Below are 21,057 nucleotides of genomic sequence, written 5' to 3'. Positions count from 1 at the left end.
GACTCCTTTGGGTAGAAAAAAAGCAGGGTATGAGAAAAACAGCTCTCCTCCTCTTCTCCTTCCTGTTTTAGCATTGGAAAAAGATGCAGAGGGTGCCCAAGTTCAAGATTGGCTGGAGACCATTACGTGGCCCTCTTAACGGAACTCAGCCTTCCATTTGATTAACAGCCATCTCTGTTGTAGAGATTTATGGGGGAGGGGGGGTTATACTTTCTTGCAGAGGCAAAGCCCATTGTGACTGGAATGAGGTCTTTCTACACTGTCAGTCTTGAACTTGAGATGTGTGGGAGAGGCAGGGGGGAGCTGGGTTGGTAGAGAGCCATCAAATATTTGCCTGTATGAATCCAGCAATTCAAGTATTGGTCATACGGTTCAAAACCTCTTGGCTGCCATGACCAGCTTGATATTACCCTTGAATAGAACAAAGCCCAGTTGGTAAACATCTTTTAAGAGAAACACAGCCCTGTCTAGACACTAGCACAGGCAGATTATTTCTCTTTCTCCCACATACAGAAATGAATACAAACAGTATCACTGCATTTTTCTCACCTCCTCTCACCCACATTTCTGATGTCTGCAAGAGTGGGGAAAACCAATTTCTCTCCTGCGCAGACAAAAGTAATCTTCTTTTGCTCTCATACACATGCTGGATTGCCACAATTAGCAAACTAGTAGAGACCCGCAAGGACTTGTGAGAGGCGTCTTGTTTTTCCATCTTCCACCATTTCCTCTTTTCATGTCATAAAAGCCCCCCATAGCCTCTCCCCTTTTCCGGCTTCCTTCTCTCCTTCTAGGGTTGCCAGCCTCCATGCAGTGACTGGATATCACCTGGAATCACAGCAGATCTATCAAATATAGAGACCAGTTCCATGTTGAGGTCTCCAGCTCCAGGCTGGAAATTTAGGGGTGGACTCTTAGGAGGGCATGTTTTGGGGAGAACTGCAGCACAGTATAATGGTCATATCACCTGATAAAAGTTTGACAATTTTTTAATATATATAAATAACTTCCTCCCATTTCAGGGCTGTCAAGAAACTCTGGGGTTTCATGAAACCCTGCGTGAGAAAACCTGCACTAGAGGCTGCTCCCAAATCTAGGGTTTTCAGCCTCCAGATTGGACCTAGACTGAAATCTAAACACAGAGATCTGTCCCTCTGGGAAAAATATTGTTTTGGAGAGTGGAGTCAGGCTTAAGGTTCTGGTAATCACCTTCAAGGCCATACATGATCTGGGACTGCCTCTCCACTTATGCACCTCCCAAGAGCACTATGCTCTGCAGGCACCCGTAAACTGGTGATCCCTGGCCCCAGGGAGGCTCGCCTGGCCTTGACCAGGGCCAGGCCTTTCTTCGTCCTGGCCCCACCTGGTGGAATGAGCTCCCAGCAGAGATCAGGACCCTACCGGAACTAAAACAGTTCTGCAGGGCCTGCAAAACAGAGCTGTTCCACAAGGCTTTCGGTTGAGGCCAATGAAGCAATACACCAATCAGAGCCTAGAGACCCCCTCCCGCCACCAACTACATCTCACAGACAGTGTCAGATCACAGCACTGGAAGATGCCAAATAACAAGCTACAAAATCAGAAAATTATAATTAAATGTTAAATGTTAAACATTCTGTTGTTATGAGCTTTACTATTAGACATATTAAAAAGGTAAAGGTAAAGGTAAAGGTATCTCCTGTGCAAGCACCAGGTCATGTTGACACCCTCTAGCGTTTTCATGGCAGACTCAATACGGGGTGGTTTGCCAGTGCCTTCCCCAGTCATTACCGCTTACCCCCCAGCAGCAAGCTGGGTGCTCATTTTACCAACCTCGGAAGGATGGAAGGCTGAGTCAACCTTGCGTGTTTTAAATTATTATATGTTCTAATGACAGTGTTATTTGTATTATATAATGCATTTCACTGTAAACTGCCCTGGGCCTCAGGGGAGGGTGGGATATAAATGTGACTGATTGATTTATATCTGTCTAAGGCTTCTCTTACCCCCCTAATTCCTGCCCTCCTCAGGGTCTACCACAAAATCTCTAGGAATTTCCCATCCTGGAGTTATCATCCCTAGTCAAAGGCCAAAATAGGACTGGAAAGGTCACTGCCCCCTACCTCCTGCCTTTTTCCTCATGTAAACCCAGCCTGGAATACTGTGGTTGCCGAACAACAACCACTGAGGGAATCCATTACTTAAAGCTACAGTCATTCATTTTATAGATTTTGGCTTTTAAAAAAGCATGTATTTTTATGTTTCACATTTTTATGCAAACCTAGGGGCCATTTCAGATTTGTAGAAAGATCCAGTTTGCTCATTCACAGCTCCACACTGGATTTAAGTATCCAAAGATTGGCCAACTTCACTATCACTATCCTTATCTATGGTTCCTCCATATATTTGTGAAACAGCCCTGGGGGTGGAACGTGTCCGGCTGTCCAAGTTGGAATAGGGCCAATCAGGGTGCAGCTAGCAACACTGGCTGCACCCTGATTGGGCCTGCCTCTACAGCTCCTGCCCTCTCTCCCTGGACACTAGCCAAGTTCCTCTGAGACTGGCCAGAGACAGAGAGAGACACACAGAGCCCTGCCATACCAAACACGAGCCCTCATCCCCTCCTATTGCTCCTGCTGCAAGGGAGGCACAGAGAGACAAAGAAAGAGCTGCCCCAAGCTGCTGACCAGCCCTTCTTCCCTCCTAAAAACAAGCCCTAATTACCTGCTATGCCTCCTGCTGCGAGGCAGATGGAGAGGAGAAGAGAGACAGAGAGAGAGAGAGAGATCTGCATCTCCTTGTGTCCCCTGGGTCCTAGCGCCCATTGCATTCCTGGTTGCAATGGGCTTTCTTGCTAGTTAGAATATAAGATGCGTATACCACATCCTTCTGCACATGGGCAGGCATTTGTGAGTATGCTTGATCTATTGCTTCCTGACATCAAATTCTCAAGCTGTTGACACGAAAACATTATACAGTTGTTTCCTCTGTTGCTCTTACATTAATGCTTGCATGCACATGCATGCATATACACACACAGAAATTACATTTATATAGCTTTTTGACTCAAGAGAGGCACTAACTGCATGTAGGTGAGTGCCTGCCATTTCTGACACTAATGTCCACTTAAGATTTCTGAGGTGCACTTGAATGCATACAAAGTACCCTGCCATCTGTTGTGCTATAAAGAGAATTAACACCCATTTTGAGCTAAAAGAACCGAGACAGAAGCAATTAACTCTGCATGAGCAGTTCCGCTGCTTTGTGATAGAAACTGATTTAACTTTTCTCCATCAAGTGAGTGATGCTTGGGTGCTAGGGGTTGTACTGTGCTTCTACACCATGCCATTTTCCCTTGAATGGTTGCACAGTGACTTGTCAATCACCTCAAATAATTCAGACAACATCATGGCAGGGCAAAAAAGACAGTCAGCTGTTTGATGTGATGACTTCCACCTGAGGGGTGGGGGGTTGCAGCAAGGGGCTACCTCTATGGGCCACATCATGTCTTGCTGGCGCCCTTGTTGACTTAGATCTTCACAACTCGTGTACATTCCAGGAAGAATAATGAAGGTTTCATTGGAATCTGACAGCTATGCAGCTATGCTGTTGGGGATCATTTACCGACTTCTCTTCAGCAGCATTTTCTGAGTGCCTCTTTCAGTTTTCAGTATGTTCCAGAGGCAGAAGATCGTACCAAGGAAATGGCTACATGTCACGTGACGAGAATTGGCTTTTACAAGAGCTTCCAGGTCAGCTTTCTTCCTTGACTTGAGGAAGCTGCTGCTGCCTGCCACAAATGGGCATTTTTGCCAGTGCATTCATTGTCTTGCCCATACAACATTGCCTTACATTGCTTCTTGGCCATGCGGCCTTCAGCGGCTTAACAAGAGCCAGTTCCTGACAAGATCTAATGCACTAAGACTTTGCTGTACTGATAAGGAGAAGCCAGCCACGAAAGATTGCACCGTCCCTGGCATGTGTGGACTGGGAGTTGGATAGATAGAGACCAGTGGACACCAGCAGTGGCTGATAGTGGAGCACTCCCAGCAATAACATCACTGGCCCTGGCTCCTTGTACAGAGTGATGGGAAAGGCAGTCACTTTCTAAGTGGTGCTGCTTCAGCAATAGTGATTTGCTTAGTGCTTTTGTCCTGGCAACCCTGTTCTCACTCACAGCTCCAAAAGTAGGCCCATTGTGATCTGCTTTGCATATTTGCAGCAGATGCAGCCTCTAGGGTGATCTTTTCCTTTTGTGTACCAATCAGTGCGGCCAGGTGTGATATGACATGTGAGCCTCTTGTACGCTGCTTCAGGCTCAGCAGGGGAAAACTCCCCTGGTCAGTGTCTTCTGAAGACAGAGTTGCCCAGGATAAAAGCTGCACAAAAGAGTAAGTGAACCATCTCTGTGGCACAGCAAGGCCCTCTCTCACACAAGAGCCCTTCATTTTTTAGTCTAGATTATCTTTCTTCATTGAGCATTTGCTACAGGACAGACAAAAGGAATTGTCAAATTTGAGGGATTTGCAGCCACAGGATGTTGTTATGGCCACTAGATTAGATGGCATTAAAAGCAGGTAACACAGATTCATGGAAATCATAGGTCCATCAATGGCCATTATGCATGATGACCAAATATTGGAACACTCTGATGGGACAACAATAGGAAAGATTTGGCCCCTGTGCTGTGTTTGTAGGCCAGGTTCTCCACTGCATGAAACCGTGCTGGATTAGATGGACATTGAACCTTATGTTCTGCATTTCCATGTTCTTCCCTCCATCTCTACTCTGCAACCCAATAAAAGCATACCGAGAGCCAGCATGGTGTAGTGATTAAGAGAGATGCCTTCTAATTTGACTTTGAGACTCCTTCGGGCAGTGAAAACCATGGTATAAAAGCCAACTCTTCTTCTACTGTTAGCCATCCCAGGAAGGTGTCCTCTAATGCTAAGGGGAAGATTGACCAATAAAACCAGAGGGCTGTATTCAGGGAAATGTTGAAGAGTTTCCAGCATTCCCTTTCTGGGCATTTGTACCTTTTTGGACCTTGAGGAATCATAATATTATTCCCTGCCAAGCTCTAATCAAGAGCCGGATGAAATGCACCTGAGAGTGCTTAAAGAAGTTTCCAAAGAACTTGCACAACCCTTGTCCATCATCTTCGGGACCTCATTAAGGACTGGCGATGTCCCGGAGGACTGGAAGAGAGGAAACATTATTCCGATGACCCAGGAAACTACAGACCAGTGAGTCTGACCTCTGTTGTGGGGAAGATAATGGAGCAGATATTAAAGGGAGCGATCTGCAAACATCTGGAGGACAATTTGGTGATCCAAGGAAGTCAGCATGGATTTGTCTCCAACAGGTCCTGACAGACCAACCTGGTTTCCTTTTTTGACCAAGTAACAGGTTTGCTTGATCGTAGAAATTCGGTTGATGTAGTAAAGCTTTTGATAAGATTCCCCATGATGTTGTAATGGATAAATTGAAGGACTGCAATCTGGATTTTCAGATAGTTAGGTGGATAGGGAATTGGTTAGAGAACCGCACTCAAAGAGTTGTTGTCAATGGTGTTTCATCAGACTGGAGGGAGGTGAGTAGCTGGGTATCTCAGGGCTTGGTGCTCGGTCCAGTACTTTTTAACATATTTATTAATGATCGAGATGAGGGGGTGGAGGGACTACTCATCAAGTTTGCAGATGACACCAAATTGGGAGGACTGGCAAATACTCCAGAAGATAGAGGCAGAGTTCAACGAGATCTGAACACAATGGAAAAATGGGCAAATGAGAACAAGATGCAATTTAATAAAGATAAGGTAAAGTTCTGCATTTGGGTCAGAAAAATGAAAAGCATGCCTACTGGATGGGGGATACGCTTCTAGGTAACACTGTGTGTGAACGAGACCTTGGGGTACTTGTGGATTGTAAACTAAACATGAGCAGGCAGTATGATGCAGCGGTAAAAAAAGCAAATGCCATTTTGGGCTGTATCAACAGGGGCATCATATCAAAATCACAAGATGTCATAGTCCCATTGTATACGGCACTGGTCAGACCACACCTGCAGTTCTGGAGGCCTCACTTCAAGAAGGACGTGGATAAAATTGAAAGGGTACAGAGGAGAGTGACGAGGATGATCTGGGGCCAAGGGACCAAGCCCTTTGAGGATAGGTTGAGTGACTTGGGAATGTTCAGCCCGGAGAAAAGGAGGTTGAGAGGAGACATGATAGCCCTCTTTAAGTATTTGAAAGGTTGTCATTTGGAGGAGGGCAGGATGCTGTTTCCGTTGGCTGCAGAGGAAAGGACACACAGTAATGGGTTTAAACTACAAGTACAACGATATAGGCTAGATATCAGGAAAAAAAATTCACAGTCATAGTAGTTCAGCAGTGGAATGGGCTGCCTAAGGAGGTGGTGAGCTCCCCCTCACTGGCAGTCTTCAAGCAAAGGTTGGATACACACTTTTCTTGGATGCTTTAGGATGCTTTGGGCTGATCCTGTGTTGAGCAGGGGGTTGGACTAGATGGCCTGTATGGTCCCTTCCAACTCTGATTCTGAGATTCTGAAATATATCATACCTGGGTTGCAACCACACATCACTAGATATTACACTATAGCAGCCATTTGCAACTGGACTAGTATGTCCACATTACCATGATTTCTGCTGTGCAATGCCACACAATATCCAATGATAGGTAGATGCAGCTTTGGTGAATTTTTCTGTTGCTCTGTATGCTTTGCTGCTGCAGTTACTAGGGCTGTTAGTGCTATCACAAGAAATGAATGCTTTCCAGATCTCCTCCAGTAAGCCTGAAAACGTGCCCATTAAGTGGGGACAAAGCACCCACTTTGTGTTCAAAAGTGTCAACTTGCCTCTTCACATTTGATTATTGCAGCCTTTGAGCAAAGCAACTCTCATGTCTGATTTGCATTTCTCTAGTGCCTTTTAGTTTGAGCTCTCAAAAAACAGTGGGTAATTGTTAACCAGCTGTAGTGTCCAGATGGATAGATGGGAACAAGAAGAGGAAGGGAGCTGCCCAGGATCACACAGCATGGCAGTGACACATGCAGCTCTCAGTCCCTTTTGAAGCTACAAAGCTCTCCTCCCTTTCACTAAGCTATGGTTACATCCTTAGAAGAATTAAGTGCTTATATGTCTATGAGTCACTCACTGCCTGGTGAAGGGGGGCAGGCTGCTTTCTGCCGGCAGCCAATACAAGCTGGTAGCTTAGCAAAGGAACTAAAGGATTGTGCAATCAGTTAAAATCACAAATATCCTGTGAGGCTTGCCACTGAGTTATTGTGATTTCTTCTCATGCCTGCCTATTGCTTGTCAAGCATCTAAGATCTCAGCTGATTTTTCATCTCATATATGACCTCTCTAACAGCACAGCAATCCTTGGTTCTTTACACTAGGACACATTTGGCTCTGCGTTGATGCAGGGTTCATTCAAACCAGAAAGGAGGTCTGCTTTATCCCCATCCAGAAAGAAATGTGGCTGTGCTCATGACATCATTGATTTAGATACCTGGGTTTTAACAGGCAAAATAGTTCCATAACACTAGAATATGTTGGTGTTTCTGTCACTGGCATCCTCCAAGGATCTCAGTCCAAAATCTTGGACTAGTCATGGCCTGTACTGTGCCAGTTAGTGGGCCACATAAGAGCTCAGGCATCATGGAGTGATAAAGGTGTTTCCATCTATGCTGACGCAGATAATGCTGGTGGAGGTGAAGAAGAACTGGAGAAAAACATCTATATCTATAGATAATAACCATTGCCACCCTGCACTGGGTCGATGAGAAAGTATGTCTCCAATGTCTACAAATGCACAAGTCACGGTGCAATGCTAAACAAAGTTACATCCATCTAAGCCCATTGACTCCAATGGACTTAGAAGAGTGTAACGCTTAGGATGATGCTGTAAGTATGTTATTTAAGATACTAAATTGGTTTGTGTTTCCACAGCTTTCAGTTAAGATGGCTTAACTCTTCTGCTAGTATTAATGTTTCATTGGTGGGAAGTCTGTGGGAACCATGATGCGGACCACAGGATCTTATAATCCCTAATTAACTTCTGATCTGTAAGCAGACTACTGCTCCTGATTCATGACTAGAATTTGGTACTGGACCTTTAGGTGATGTTTTTCAAAAGTTTGATTTTGATCACAAAAATGAATGTGACATTGATTAAGAGATATGCAAATTAAGATTTTTAAAACTCTAAACCTGAATCTTTCAAATAATAAAGCAGAATAACCCTGTAGAGCAGTGGTCCCCAACCTTTTTATCACCGGGGACCACTCAACGCTTGACAATTTTACTGAGGCCCAGTGGGGGGGGGGTAGTTTACTCCTCTACTCTCAACCACTGCCCTAATACTCTCTGATCGCTATGGTAATGTTTAAACATCCCTTCAAAATAAGATACAGACACACCACAACAATGAACATAAAGAACATTTTATTTTCATGGAAATTTTAACTCTTGACAATGACAAATCAATGGGAACCCTGAGCTTGTTGCTCTGCAACGAGATAGTCCCATCTGGGAGTGATGGGAGACAATGACACCCAAAGTGTGTTGTAAAGGGCTGGGGGGGGGATGAAGTAAAGGGCTGGGGGGGGGGAGAAGGCGTCATTCGCGGCCCACCTCCAATTAGTCGACGGACCACCTGTGGTCTGCGGCCCACAGGTTGGGGATCGCTACTGTAGAGAATTTGGATTTGTTTAATCTCAAAAGTGCCAAAAGAAATATTGAATCAATAGTCTTGCACAGCCTCTCTCAACGTTTTTACTGTTGGGAAACCCCAGGAACATCCTTCAGGCTTTGAGAAACCCCAGAAGTGGTGCAATCATCCAGAATATGGTTGGGAAGTATAGCTGGGTACATGCCTACCTGAGGCCCCTCTCCTTCCCACCCCATCCAGGCCCATCATTGGCCATTTGGGGGGGGGGTCAACATGACCATGTATGGTCATATCACATGATAAATGTTTAACAAAATTTTAAAATATATAATTAACTCCCATCCATTTGGAAAACCCTTCCAGGGCCATCAAGAAACCCAGGGGTTTCATAATACTCTGGTTGAAAAAGGCTGGTCTAGCAAGAAACAAATTGATCATCCCTATCACGGTCCATAGCATCTTGTACTTTGGCACATTCAAGGAGCTTATTGATACACTGACGGTCAAAGCAGTAATGCCCCTACCAGAAACAAAAACATCTTTGTTGTCACAATCAAATTGTCAGACGTTGGCACTATTCAAGGTTGAAAAAAGGTCTAAATTCTTAGGCATAAAGTTATATTGTTAGATATCTCGGTGATCAGCTACCTTGCTGCTTTCTATTTCAGACTGTTCCCTTATCTATCAATGCACCTGTCCTTCAGTGATGAACATTAATCCCCCCTTTTACCCTCCTCTGTAAGCCTGGATGTTTTTGCCCTGGATTTTGATGCTGTATGCATTAGACCTTTGGAACTAAATCTATGAAGGTCCCCCCCAAAAGTTGCTCATGTTAAGACAGTGGCATTATTTATAGACATGATATATTATGATTTCCATTTGAAGGATGTGGCCACAATGCAGTTCTGTGCCAACAAGCTGGACAAGAAAGATTTCTTTGGAAAATCTGACCCTTTCATGGTCTTCTACAGAAGTAACGAGGATGGGACGTAAGTATAACAGCTTTGTCTTGAGGTTGAAAGTTTGCTCTGATCAAAATGGTACATAGATTGCTTTGCAGTCTCCTGGCTATCACCTCCTAGGGGTCTAGTGGGCGTGCTACTGCATGGTCTTAATTCTTGACTACTGTGATTCCAAGTGAATAGAACAGTCTCCCTGAAAAACAGCCTTTCCTTCTGGCCTTGAGGGACCTTTGGAAGCCTGGACTGGAGGGCCTTTGAAGGCAGCTGGAAGTGAACAATGTTATTCTGCTCTACAATATGTTGTATGCTGTTAGTGTTATGATGTGAATAGTTTTGAGGGCCTTTTGGGGAGAAAAACAGGGCAAAAAAGTTTTAAATAAATAAAATGCCCATCATTAAAGGATAAACCCGTCCGCTGGCTTCAAACAACCAGATTCCTTCTTAATCATTTTCCTAAATAAGGTTACAGCAGCCTTGAGTTGGGATGCCCTACAGGTACAACTGAATGGTACAAAAGAGCATCCTTTGGGATTGGACCTGAGAGATTGTGGCCAATCTAAGGATTACTCTCTCTCTCTCTCATACTTAAATATGATTAATGAATGAGGGAGTCAGGAACTAATATTCTTGTAATACATGTTCTGTTATAAGGCTACAGAGAATCCGATACATGGTATGGTATGGATGCTATCCCCGAAATTCTTTGCCAGGCAATCTAAAAATGTGAGCATTTTGTATATGAGTGGGAGAAAAATCACTCAAGGGTAATACTGTCAAGAATTGTAAAGTGTGAGGAAGGAGGAGTGGAGGAGAGAATATTAAACTCAGGCAGGGAGGGAAAGTGCTTGTGAGCACTCTCATCTTTATGAATGTTCTGTGTTGCTCTGAGAGAAATTAAGCCATCTTAGCCTACCTATTTTTGCAGCCTTAGCAAACCTCAATAATCAATGACTGACAGTTGGCCTGATGCGTTTTCTTAGTGGATCTGTTTGAACCTAAGTGATTCTCTCAAAATAATTTCTTCTGTGCAACTCAGATAAGCTGATCTACTTTGCCTGAGCTTTTAAAGTTGCTCCTATGTATGCAACAAAGGAGAATTTAGCACTCTGTGTGTAGTATATATTTTATTTTATTTAGAAGAAAGAAAAGGGGAAAAGGAAATAACAATACAGCATATAATAAAATTTGCATTATAACATTGATTAATATGTTCTTTATATCTGTTATTCCTATCACTTAATAACAATTAGTTTCTATTAAGATCTTAACAGAAAAACAGATTTAGAGAAAATAAAAACATGTTTTTTTAAAAAAAGCTGCCACAAGCTAGCTACAGGAGTGGTGGGATATAAATTAAATTATAAATAAAATAAATAAAAATAATATAAACTTGGATTAACGTTTGTATCAACTTCACATTCCATACCATCCACTGTAATGTTGTTATTAAATGTTAAAGTATTATATAAATTGAAATACATGTTACAATATATTTACTGAAAAAAAGAAAAATATATAATTTTTAAAAACACAACTATTCCCTTAATCTTTTAGTATATATTTTGTTTAAAAGACTAAAAGGAAGAAAGAAACAACATAATTAGTTACTAATCTTGTTTTCCAGAAGACAAAATATTTAAGGTACTTTCTCCTCTAAACTTTTTGTAATCCTATGGTATGTTTCTGATCTCTTTACAAGTGAGGTAATGCCACCAAAAAGATTGTATTTTAACATAATAGATTTTTAAAAACCCTCTTTTTAAAATAGATGTCTACAATACATCTATGTAATACAAGTCTGACATCCAGTGTCTATTTTTGGTATCACAGTCAATGAATCAAAGTTACATAATACTAGTAACAAAGCCCATTTTTAAAATGGGTCATAGAAGGGTGGGAGGGCAGGAGGGGTCTTGCAGAGGAGGGTGGGCGAGCCCACTGACTAGTCTGCCACACTCTGCAGGGACCCTGCCACCCTCCACCCTTGCGCCCCCACTCCTGCAGAGCAGGGAGGGCAGACAGCAAGCATGGGTGGACAGCCTCCGTGAGTTCTCCCAATGGCCAGGAAGCTTGGGCATGCAGCATGGCTGCTGCAGAGTCCAGTCGGATGGTCCTCCCCACTCTCCTGGCAGCCAGGAGGCTGTGGAGCATGGTTCAGTGAAGAACCTCTGATAGGCCCACCATCACCCTATTGGGGAATCTCCCCCAGTGAGGGCCTGACACATTGTCAGAAGGATGGTAAGGTTTTTATGCGGTATGACATTAAGTCCTTATTAGGCCAAATTATAATACAGAATATTTTTCATTATGATAGCTTAATATTTTATATCTGTATCAATAATAATATTATCATCTTTACATTGTCATTTGTCCAAAGTAGATGCTAACAATAACCTGCTCATCTTTTGTCAAAGAAAAGGATAAAAGTAATTCTTCCTCCAGGGATGAATCTGCGCTAAAAATGCCCCTAAAATGTTGTATCCCAAAATACTGGCCAATGTTAAACATTCCATTCCCTTTAAAAAAAAATTCTCACTTAAATATAAAACTAAGATTAACCTGGAAGGAACAGAAAGCATAATGATGATAAGAAGAAAGGGGAAAACTATATATTAAAAGAGAATAACTACGCCCTTCTACTGTCCATTTTGTCCCTTCACAAAATATAGTTTCTGCTTCATTTTAACATTTTTCACTCCTAGATATTTCTCAATGTTAAATATACCCCCTTTTCTTTCCCATTAAATTATAATATAAATGTATCAATATTTCAATATTTTGAATCCAAATCCATAATAGTAATATTCATTACCAATGCCATAATGTCCTTATTGCCAATATTCTGCTAAAATTACCTAACAATATATTCACCTTGCGTCAAAAACAAAATTAAAAGGAAATGCTATCGTTATCTGTCCAAATTATACACTAATTATACATAAATTATACACTAACAATATTATATTTATCCTTTATCCAAAAGAATTTCTACTCCCAAAGGTGAGTCCCTACTTTGTTCATTTCTATGTGGAGGTTTTCCCTTGTTTTGCAGATGTAATGCCTTTCCATGTAAGCTTTCTTGTCCTCTTGTAGCTGATAGGATTCTCTCGCAGATTCATGTTTTTGTCCAGAATTCTTCCTGATTTGCCACCCTGGAAATCTTGATGGGAGGATGTGTTAGTTCTCAGTTTCAGTTTGGGGGTGATAGTTTTTCATCTCTCCTTCAGTAGTTGGAATGGAGCCCCTGCTTGGATTTGTTGTGCAGCTGTCAGTCTTTTCAGGTTATAACATGTTTGTGGCACCGATTTATCTTCTAAGATCAGAACCCTTTGGTTTTCTGATGTTTCTTGAATTAATCCTGTTTTGGATCTTGAGGATTATGGATAATTTCTGAAAACTGAGCACAAAGTTTGTGATTTTGTTGTCTTAATTGTCTTGCAAAGATAAGTTAATTATTCTTTGAAAACTAATGTTATCCATTAGTATATCCAATTTACTCATCTTAGAGTAAGAGTAATAGAGCACCGAGTAATGAAAATTCAGTTAATGTTAAAGGTATTAAGTCATTAAAAAGCCCCCAAGACTCATCTAAAGGGGGCCATTGCCGCTGTGGGGGAGGAATGCCGACAGGGACCTGGTTGGTGGGTGAGAACTCCCAGCCCTGGCATTCTGGGCAGGGTGTGTGCTGGCATGGCAACAGGGGGCGTGGCTGAGCTAGGTGTCAGTTAAACGGATGGCCTGACATTGCTCGGCCTCTTTTCCCCATCAGGGCGCCCAAAGATACGTCGCTCGGTGGGAGGAGCCGTTTTTTTTTCTGTCCCAACCGCCTCACGATGTCAGGGAAGCCCAGCAATTTTATTTTATTTTACTTTTTGAGGGAAAAGGGATGCTAGACACGCTAACAAACTAACAAAAACTAACAAACAGCTAAGCCTCTCACAGGCCATTTTGGCAGGAGAGCGAGATAGCGGGAGAGAAACAAGCAACCATGGTGCCAAAAAGGATGCCAGTGGGGGGAAAGTGATGGGTCAGGGCAGGCTGTGGCAGTGAAGCCCCAACTGCCCATGAACTGTGCCGCGCTGGTGGTGGCTGCTGATTCCAGGGCCTTTGGAGCATGGGATGGGACAGGCACATTTAATGATGCAGCAGCAGCAGGTTCCTCTGCGATTTATGGGATTCTGGGGGCATTAAGATGTGTGGCAGTGGGATCCTCCACCTTGATAGAGGAAGGGGTGTCTATGTGGGGAAGATGAGGTCATTAAATGTGCTGTTGGGTTTAGTTCATAGTTTCAGGCTTGTACTTAATAACTGGCTGAGATTCCAGACAGTTTTACTGAAAATGGTAAACATTCTCTAGCCAAAAGAATAAACATCGACCAGTTCCATCTGGGTTATCTGTGGTGTACTAGAAATATTATTTTGGACACAGTCAAATAAATAGTTTTGTCTTTGGTCTTTAATTAGCTCAATATAGTTGAGTTCCAATAGTTTAACAGAGAGTTTGTCTTTCTTCTTTCTTTTATAGAGATAATAAGGGGGGGGGGAACCATCACAAATTCCAGCAGAGTCCAGTCACGTCATTTTGAATAGCTGGCTAATTTCCAATTTAATGAAAGGAAGGCTTTTCAGAAGAGAAGACAGCAAAGCAAGTTCTATCTTTTTCTTTTTTTAAAGCAGATAAAGAGAAAAAAAATCTAGTCTGGCTGAGGTGGTATATCATACCGATTTCCTTGGTAAGGCCCGGATCATGCCAACAGAGATTAAAGCTAGAGATAGGCATCCCTGCTTTATTTTCTCCATGTAGTGTGAAGAAAAAACTTCTCATCTTAGAGGAGGATATTGAAACAAAAAAATGCTCCTTATCTGACTATATTTGGTCCACTTAACAAGAGATCCTAAGAGCAGTTGGAATCACTGCCCATCCGTCAGCCACCATCTTGGAGAGTACCCCTGTATGTAGTAGCATTTTGCTTAAAGAAAATGAAAGCAAGCAGGTGGGTCTGCTTACTCAGTACCTGCACTGCTCACCTTTGCCCATCCTCATTTGCCTCCATCAGGTTGTTTCAGAAGCTATGCTATGATCGTGGCACTGCCCCTCATTGTCCAGCAACCCTGCCATTTCCCATACACCACAGTTCAGATGGGAAAAAAATTTAAGGGTCTTAAAGGGCACAGAATGCGGAAATTAGCTCCACACACAAACCCCAACTGGCTGAAGGTGGAGCATCTACAAGGAAGCCAAGCCTGGTGCTGCCCCACAGTTCCTCCTTTGAGCTACCTTGGCCTTTCTCTACTTTTTTAGCATCGAGAAACCCCTGAAATATTCTTCAGGCTTTGAGAAACCCCAGAATTGGCTCAATCATGTAGAGTAAGGTTGGGAAACAACCCACCTGAAGCCCCTCTCTTTCCCACCCCCTGCAGGCCCATCATTAGCCATTTTGAGCAGGGTGGGTGGGCTGACATGACCATATATGGTAATATCACCCAATAAATGCTTTAAAAAATGCAAAAATGTATTAAAAATTAATTAACTCCCACCCATTCAGGAAACCCAGGACTGTCAAGCAACCCCAGGGTTCCATGAAACCCTGGTTGAGAAGGACTGAGCTAGATGAAGGAGGTTTTCTTCTGATCCAGTTTAAACAGGAAAGTCCTGTGCGGCCTGAGAGTTGAGCTCATTGACATGCACAGGCATGCTGTTCTCCATTGGGCAGCCATTGTTTCAGTCTTTTGGGAAAATGTAACTTTATTCCTCCTCCCTGTGTGTCAGTGGTACATGCACCTTTTGCTCTATGGAATGCAGTTGTGCAGGTATCCAATAGAGGCCTGTACTGTCATAGGTTACACAAAATGCCTCCCCCCAGCTCTTGGAAGGGTATGCACGCTAATGGTTAAGAGAGGTTATAAACAGATTATAGAATCCTCTATAAAAAGCCTGCTGGATGAATTTGGGCCAGTCATGATTCTGTCACAACTCTCTCATCCCCACCTATTTCAAAAGATAACTGTTGAGGAAGAAAAAGGAAAGCTTGCTCTGAGATTCATAGGGTAGAGAAAAGCAGAGCATATAAATTTACATTTATTCTTTTCTTTCTTGCAGAGGTGTGCCCATTTTTAAGAAATGTTCACAAATATGGTTGTCTCCCCTAGACTGTCTATTCCGTCCTTCCAATACATAGGCTCAGAAACAGGATATCCACTGACACCTCCACACATCACTCCCTCTCAACAAAGATATTATTATTATCATCATCAGTAATATTTATTAAAGTTATATATTGTCCCCCCAGAAGGCTCAAGGTGGTGTACATCATGATTAAATAAACAATACAAAAATATAATTTATACTAAAATTAATCATATTAAAATTTCAACATTATACTAAGCATGAAAATATTTAAACCATAATTAACAGTCGTCCAGTTCTTAACATTGTTGGCAGAGTTTAAATATGAAGACAGCAAGGCACCAAGATACTTAAAAGAATGAAATGATTTTATTCCACTGAGAAACAACTATTATAGAATGAGAGAGAGACCTAACTTTCTTCTGTCCTGTTCTGGAGGCAAGCATGGATAAAATGTGCTCAAAGGTGCTGGAAATCTCCAAAGAGCCAATCAGAACACTAGAGGAGACTATTTGAAAAAGATCTGTAAGTTCCTACTCTAACTATACTAAAAACACATCTCCCCCAATGCTTAACTATGCTAAATTGCTAATTTAACTGTGCTAAATACACATCTTCTCAATCATGCACACACAGATCTTGCATATTCCAACAGATCTTGTGGTATTGGTACAGAATCATGCTCACACTAAGAAAATTGAGCACTCTTGTGTTTGTTCTGTGTTTTGCTAACAGTAGGTAAAAGACTGGTTTATTACTGCTTTATGGCCTTGGAGACAAACAGTGGCAGCCTGTATGACTATTAAAGTAATCCATGTTCGTCTTGATCCAACCTCGTGTGAGCATTCCCTTGTCCAGGGTTGTCGGCAGAATCTGTCAAAGATGGGAACTTTAATGAGGTTGTTGTTCTGTGTTCTCCAGTATCTCGTCTTGGGCAGTATCTGAGGTTAATTCATAACATAATTGGCCTTTTTGTATCCTGCCAGGTTTACTATATGCCACAAAACAGAAGTGGTGAAGAACACTCTGAACCCTGTCTGGCAGTCTTTCTCCATCCCCGTCCGGGCCCTCTGCAATGGAGACTATGACAGGTACAAGCATCATAGAACTTGATTCAACAACTGTGGGTGTTTATTTCTTGAGAGGGAGGGATGGGGGGGGGGCTGTTAGAAGTAATCAATGTTAAAGGTAAAGGTGTCCCCTGTGCAAGCACTGGATCATGTCTGACCCTTGGGGTGACGCCCTCTAGCGTTTTCTTGGAAGACTCGATACGGGGTGGTTTGCCAGTGCCTTCCCCAGTCATTACCGTTTACCCCCCAGCAAGCTGGGTACTCATTTTACCGACCTCGGAAGGATGGAAGGCTGACTCAACCGGCTGAGCCGGCTGCTGGGATTGAACTCCCAGCCTCATGGGCAGACAGCTTCAGACAGCATTTCTGCTGCCTTACCACCCTGCGCCACAAGGGGCTCTAATCTTGAGAGCCTTAGAGCCCAGTGGCACCTTTAAGACCAAAAAAGTTTCATTCAAGGTATGAGCTTTCGTGTTCATGCACACATCCTCAGAGACATTGTGTCTGAGGAAGTGTGTGGGCACACGAAAGCTCATACCTTGAATAAAGCTTTGTTGATCTTAAAGGTGCCACTGGACTCTAAATTTGTTCTGCTGCTTCAGACCAACCTACTTGAATCTGTGTCCCATCCTGAAATACTGCGATCCAAAATAATCTTTTCCCCTTAACCCAGCTGGAAATTTCAAAGAATCTGTCTCCATTTGAAATCCTGGAGTCAGACTTGTTCTAAATTAGGTTCTAGTTTTGTGTTAGCATTACTGAAGAGGCAAAAGAGGGAGGGGGAGCTTCCTAGAGACGTTTCCCTTCTCCTCCCAGATGGGAGAAAAATGTGCTTAAGGGGTGATTGATGGGTGGAAATTACCCACAAGGCCTGGGAAAAGCCTGATTGGAGAAGCCCTGGAGATGGATAATTTGCTGCATTTATAAATGCTTCTGCTATGCCTAACTCAGCAGAAAAGGTCAGTCGCAATTCAAGGGTGATAGTCTTGGTGGTGGGGGAATTGACAGTAGTGTTAATCAGGCTAATAAGAGTTCCTGGTATGCAGAGAAGTGTGTGTTTCCACTTTTGCACACCAGCTGTTCTTGAATTGAAGCGGTTACCAGTATACTCTGTAACTTTTGTCACTGATTAGAAGCTCATTGCTGGGTTGCATTCTCACATAGCCTAATGATTCCTGATAAGATTGTCCTTGTAAACAGTACAAAAAAGGAAACCCTGTTACAACTAAGACCATGTCCTGTTTTTAATTTTTTAAAAAAATAATCTCTTGCCTGTTTATATCATGCTTAGTCAATCTCCAGAAATGGGTTGACAGCCAATTCCATTTTATTTCATGTTTCACCCTCTTCTGTTCTTAGCCTACAACTGCCTTTCTCAGACTATTCATCAGAGGAGATTTTAAAGCAAATGTGTCAAATGATATTCTTCTATAAATTAGTCAATATTCTTCTATATTCTGAACTAGTAAAGGAATGTGTCTGAGTGTTGACTCCCATTGGACATTTTTTGTTAAGTCTAAAGTGACATTGTCTAACTAACCATTGGATGGATTTCCTCTACTGCACAGCTTGACCAGAGAGGCACCTTCAGGGATGTGGAATTGAAATGAATGCATTTAAACATTGCTTGAGTGAAGTAATGAATCTAAACCAAAAATTGAGCCTAATTTAGTCTAAATGAAAAGTTGTTTCTAATTACATTGATTTTAAGCTATTTTCAGGTTAGGCAACAATTTAGCTTTAGCAGCTGTACTGTAGCAAAACTTGGGGCCATTCTGCACCTGGAAAATATAGTGAAAGGCTTACCTTTTGCTGATGCGGTATTTTTGGCATTCAGCATCCAGCGTCCCTGTAGCAAACAGGCATTTTAAAGCACCAGTAGAGCTTTAAAGCCATGTAGTGCAAGGGAGAGGAGAGCAACGAGCAAACAAATGCTAAGGAAGGTTGTCAGAAAGGGAAAAAAGAACAAATTATGTGGGGAAGGAGATACAGGAGAAAATGAGATGCCCCCAAAGTTCTTGCAGGTTTTACAGTGAGAAACTTGACCATAGTTTTCTCAGATAGAAGGTACAGAGGAAAAGCTGGAGATAGGGAGGCAAATAAAGGTAGGTTACCTGGTAGGTAGGAAGGAAAAAAAGAGAAACTGTGGGGACCAATTAAATGAAAAGAGGAAGTAATAGGGGAGGGGAAATAAGATCCCTCCCATGGAACACCTGCTTGTTGAGTGACTACTATAGTCCAATGCAATGACAAACGTTACACTTCAGGGTGTTCTCTTCTGACACATATTATTCTTGAATAAAGTAAATACTGGATTAAGACCTGATGTGCACTCAGAGTTTTGGGTGCTAGCCACATATCTAATGATCTACTTATATTCATATAATTACATTTTTATTTGCTTTTTGGTCCTTATTGGTTTCATAAAGTTCTCACTTTTAAAAATTAATTAGTTTTTTTCCCAAGGATTCCTCTTTTATGGGATGATTATTACGTGTTCCATTTGCATTTGATGACCAGGAAATTGCTAATTTTATTTTATTTCAGATTTTACTTTTAGTTTTTAATTGCTGAATATTTGATTACAACCAGCCGTATCCAAAGGATAATACAATGTGTATACTCACAGTACAAAGTTGTGTCTCCATTTTTATGGTATTAAAGTTATGGACACAAAGTGCTGAGTTCTGTAATGTTGTTGTTGTTAGGTGCGAAGTTGTGTCTGACCCATCATGACCCCATGGACAATGAACCTCCAGGCCTTCCTGTCCTCTACCATTCCCCAGAGTCCATTTAAGTTTGCACCTACTGCTTCAGTGACTCCATCCAGCCACCTCATTCTCTGTCGTCCCCTTCTTCTTTTGCCCTTGATCGCTCCCAGCATTAGGCTCTTCTCCAGGGAGTCCTTCCTTCTCATGAGGTGGCCAAAGTATTTGAGTTTCATCTTCAGGATCTGGCCTTCTAAGGAGCAGTCAGGGCTGATCTCCTCTAGGACTGACTGGTTTGTTCGCCTTGCAGTCCAAGGGATTCGCAAGAGTTTTCCAGCACCAGAGTTCAAAAGCCTCAATTCTTTGACGCTCAGCCTTCCTTATGGTCCAACTTTCACAGCCATACATTGCAACTGGGAAGACCATAGCCTTGACTAGATCCACTTTTTTTGGCAGGGTGATGTCTCTGCTTTTTAGGATGCTATCTAGATTTGCCATAGCTTTCCTCCCCAGGGGCAAGCGTCTTTTAATTTCTTTGCTGCAGTCCCCATCTGCAGTGATCTTGGAGCCCAGGAAAATAAAATCTGTCACTATCTCCATTTCTTCCCCATCTATTTGCCAGGAATTGAGAGGGCCGGATGCCATGATCTTCGTTTTCTTGATGTTGAGTTTCAAGCCAACTTTTGCACTCTCCTCCTTCATCCGCATCAACAGGCTCTTTAGTTCCTCTTCACTTTCTGCCATTAGAGTATTATCATCTGCATATCTGAGGTTGTTGATATTTCTCCCTGCAGTCCTGATCCCAATTTGTGACTCCTCTAATCCTGCCTTTCTCATGATGTGCTCCGCATACAAGTTAAATAGGCAAGGCGACAGTATACAGCCTTGCCGAACTCCTGTCTCAATTTTGAACCAGTCAGTGATTCCATGTTCAGTTCTAACTGTTGCTTCTTGACCTGCATATAAGTTTCTCAAGAGACATATAAGATGCTCTGGTATTCCCATATCTTTAAGAACTTGCCACAATTTGTTGTGCTCCACACAATCAAAGGCTTTAGCATAGTCAATGAAGGAGAAGTAGATGTTCTTCTGGAACTCCCTAGCTTTCTTTCATGATCCAGCGTATGTTGGCAATTTGATCTCTAGTTCCTCTGCCTCTTCGAAATCCTGCCTGTACTTCTGGAGGTTCTCGGTCCACATATTGCTGGATCCTAGTTTGTAAAATTTTGAGCATAACTTTGCTAGCATGAGAAATGAGTGCAATGGTGTGGTAGTTTGAACATTCTTTGGCATTGCCCTTCTTTGGGATTGGAATGTAAACTGACCTTTTCCAATCCTGTGGCCATTGTTGAGTTTTCCAAATTTGCTGGCATATTGAGTGTAGCACTTTTACTGCATCGTCTTTTAAGATTTTGAATAGTTCAACTGGAATGTTGTCACCACCACTAGCTTTATTGTTGCTCAAACTTCCTAAGGCCCATTTGACTTCACATTCTAGGATGTCTGGCTCCAGGGCAGT

At 42.4% G+C, this 21,057-nt stretch overlaps 1 protein-coding gene and 1 long non-coding RNA gene across 5 annotated transcripts in view; one reads left to right on the top strand and one right to left on the bottom strand.

Annotated features, from left to right (window-relative positions):
• The window catches only part of LOC143835862 (copine-5-like), a 169,681-nt gene that overhangs the window by 86,181 nt on the left and 62,443 nt on the right, over positions 1-21,057 (top strand). For 3 of the 4 annotated variants that reach the window (XR_013230366.1, XM_077334233.1, XM_077334234.1), the window contains exons 9-10: positions 9,557-9,660; positions 16,747-16,851. Coding sequence is in view for 3 of the 4 variants with exons in the window: in XM_077334233.1 (XP_077190348.1) it covers positions 9,557-9,660; positions 16,747-16,851 (209 nt within the window). In the remaining variant the exon portion in view is untranslated. Of the gene's footprint in view, positions 1-9,556; positions 9,661-13,366; positions 13,469-16,746; positions 16,852-21,057 lie in introns of those variants that run through there. The other variant, XM_077334235.1, reaches the window with a different exon arrangement.
• Positions 10,751-21,057, bottom strand: part of LOC143835863 (uncharacterized) — a 50,610-nt gene continuing 40,303 nt past the window's right edge. Inside the window, exon 4 of the long non-coding RNA XR_013230367.1 lies at positions 10,751-13,030. This is a non-coding gene — a long non-coding RNA (uncharacterized LOC143835863). The remainder of the gene's footprint in view (positions 13,031-21,057) is intronic.

This window comes from Paroedura picta, chromosome 4 (assembly GCF_049243985.1).
Source record: "Paroedura picta isolate Pp20150507F chromosome 4, Ppicta_v3.0, whole genome shotgun sequence".
Classification (NCBI taxonomy): Eukaryota; Metazoa; Chordata; class Lepidosauria; order Squamata; family Gekkonidae; genus Paroedura; species Paroedura picta.
The sequence above is the reverse complement of the archived record's forward strand: the minus strand, read 5'-3'. Positions and strand labels throughout refer to the sequence as shown.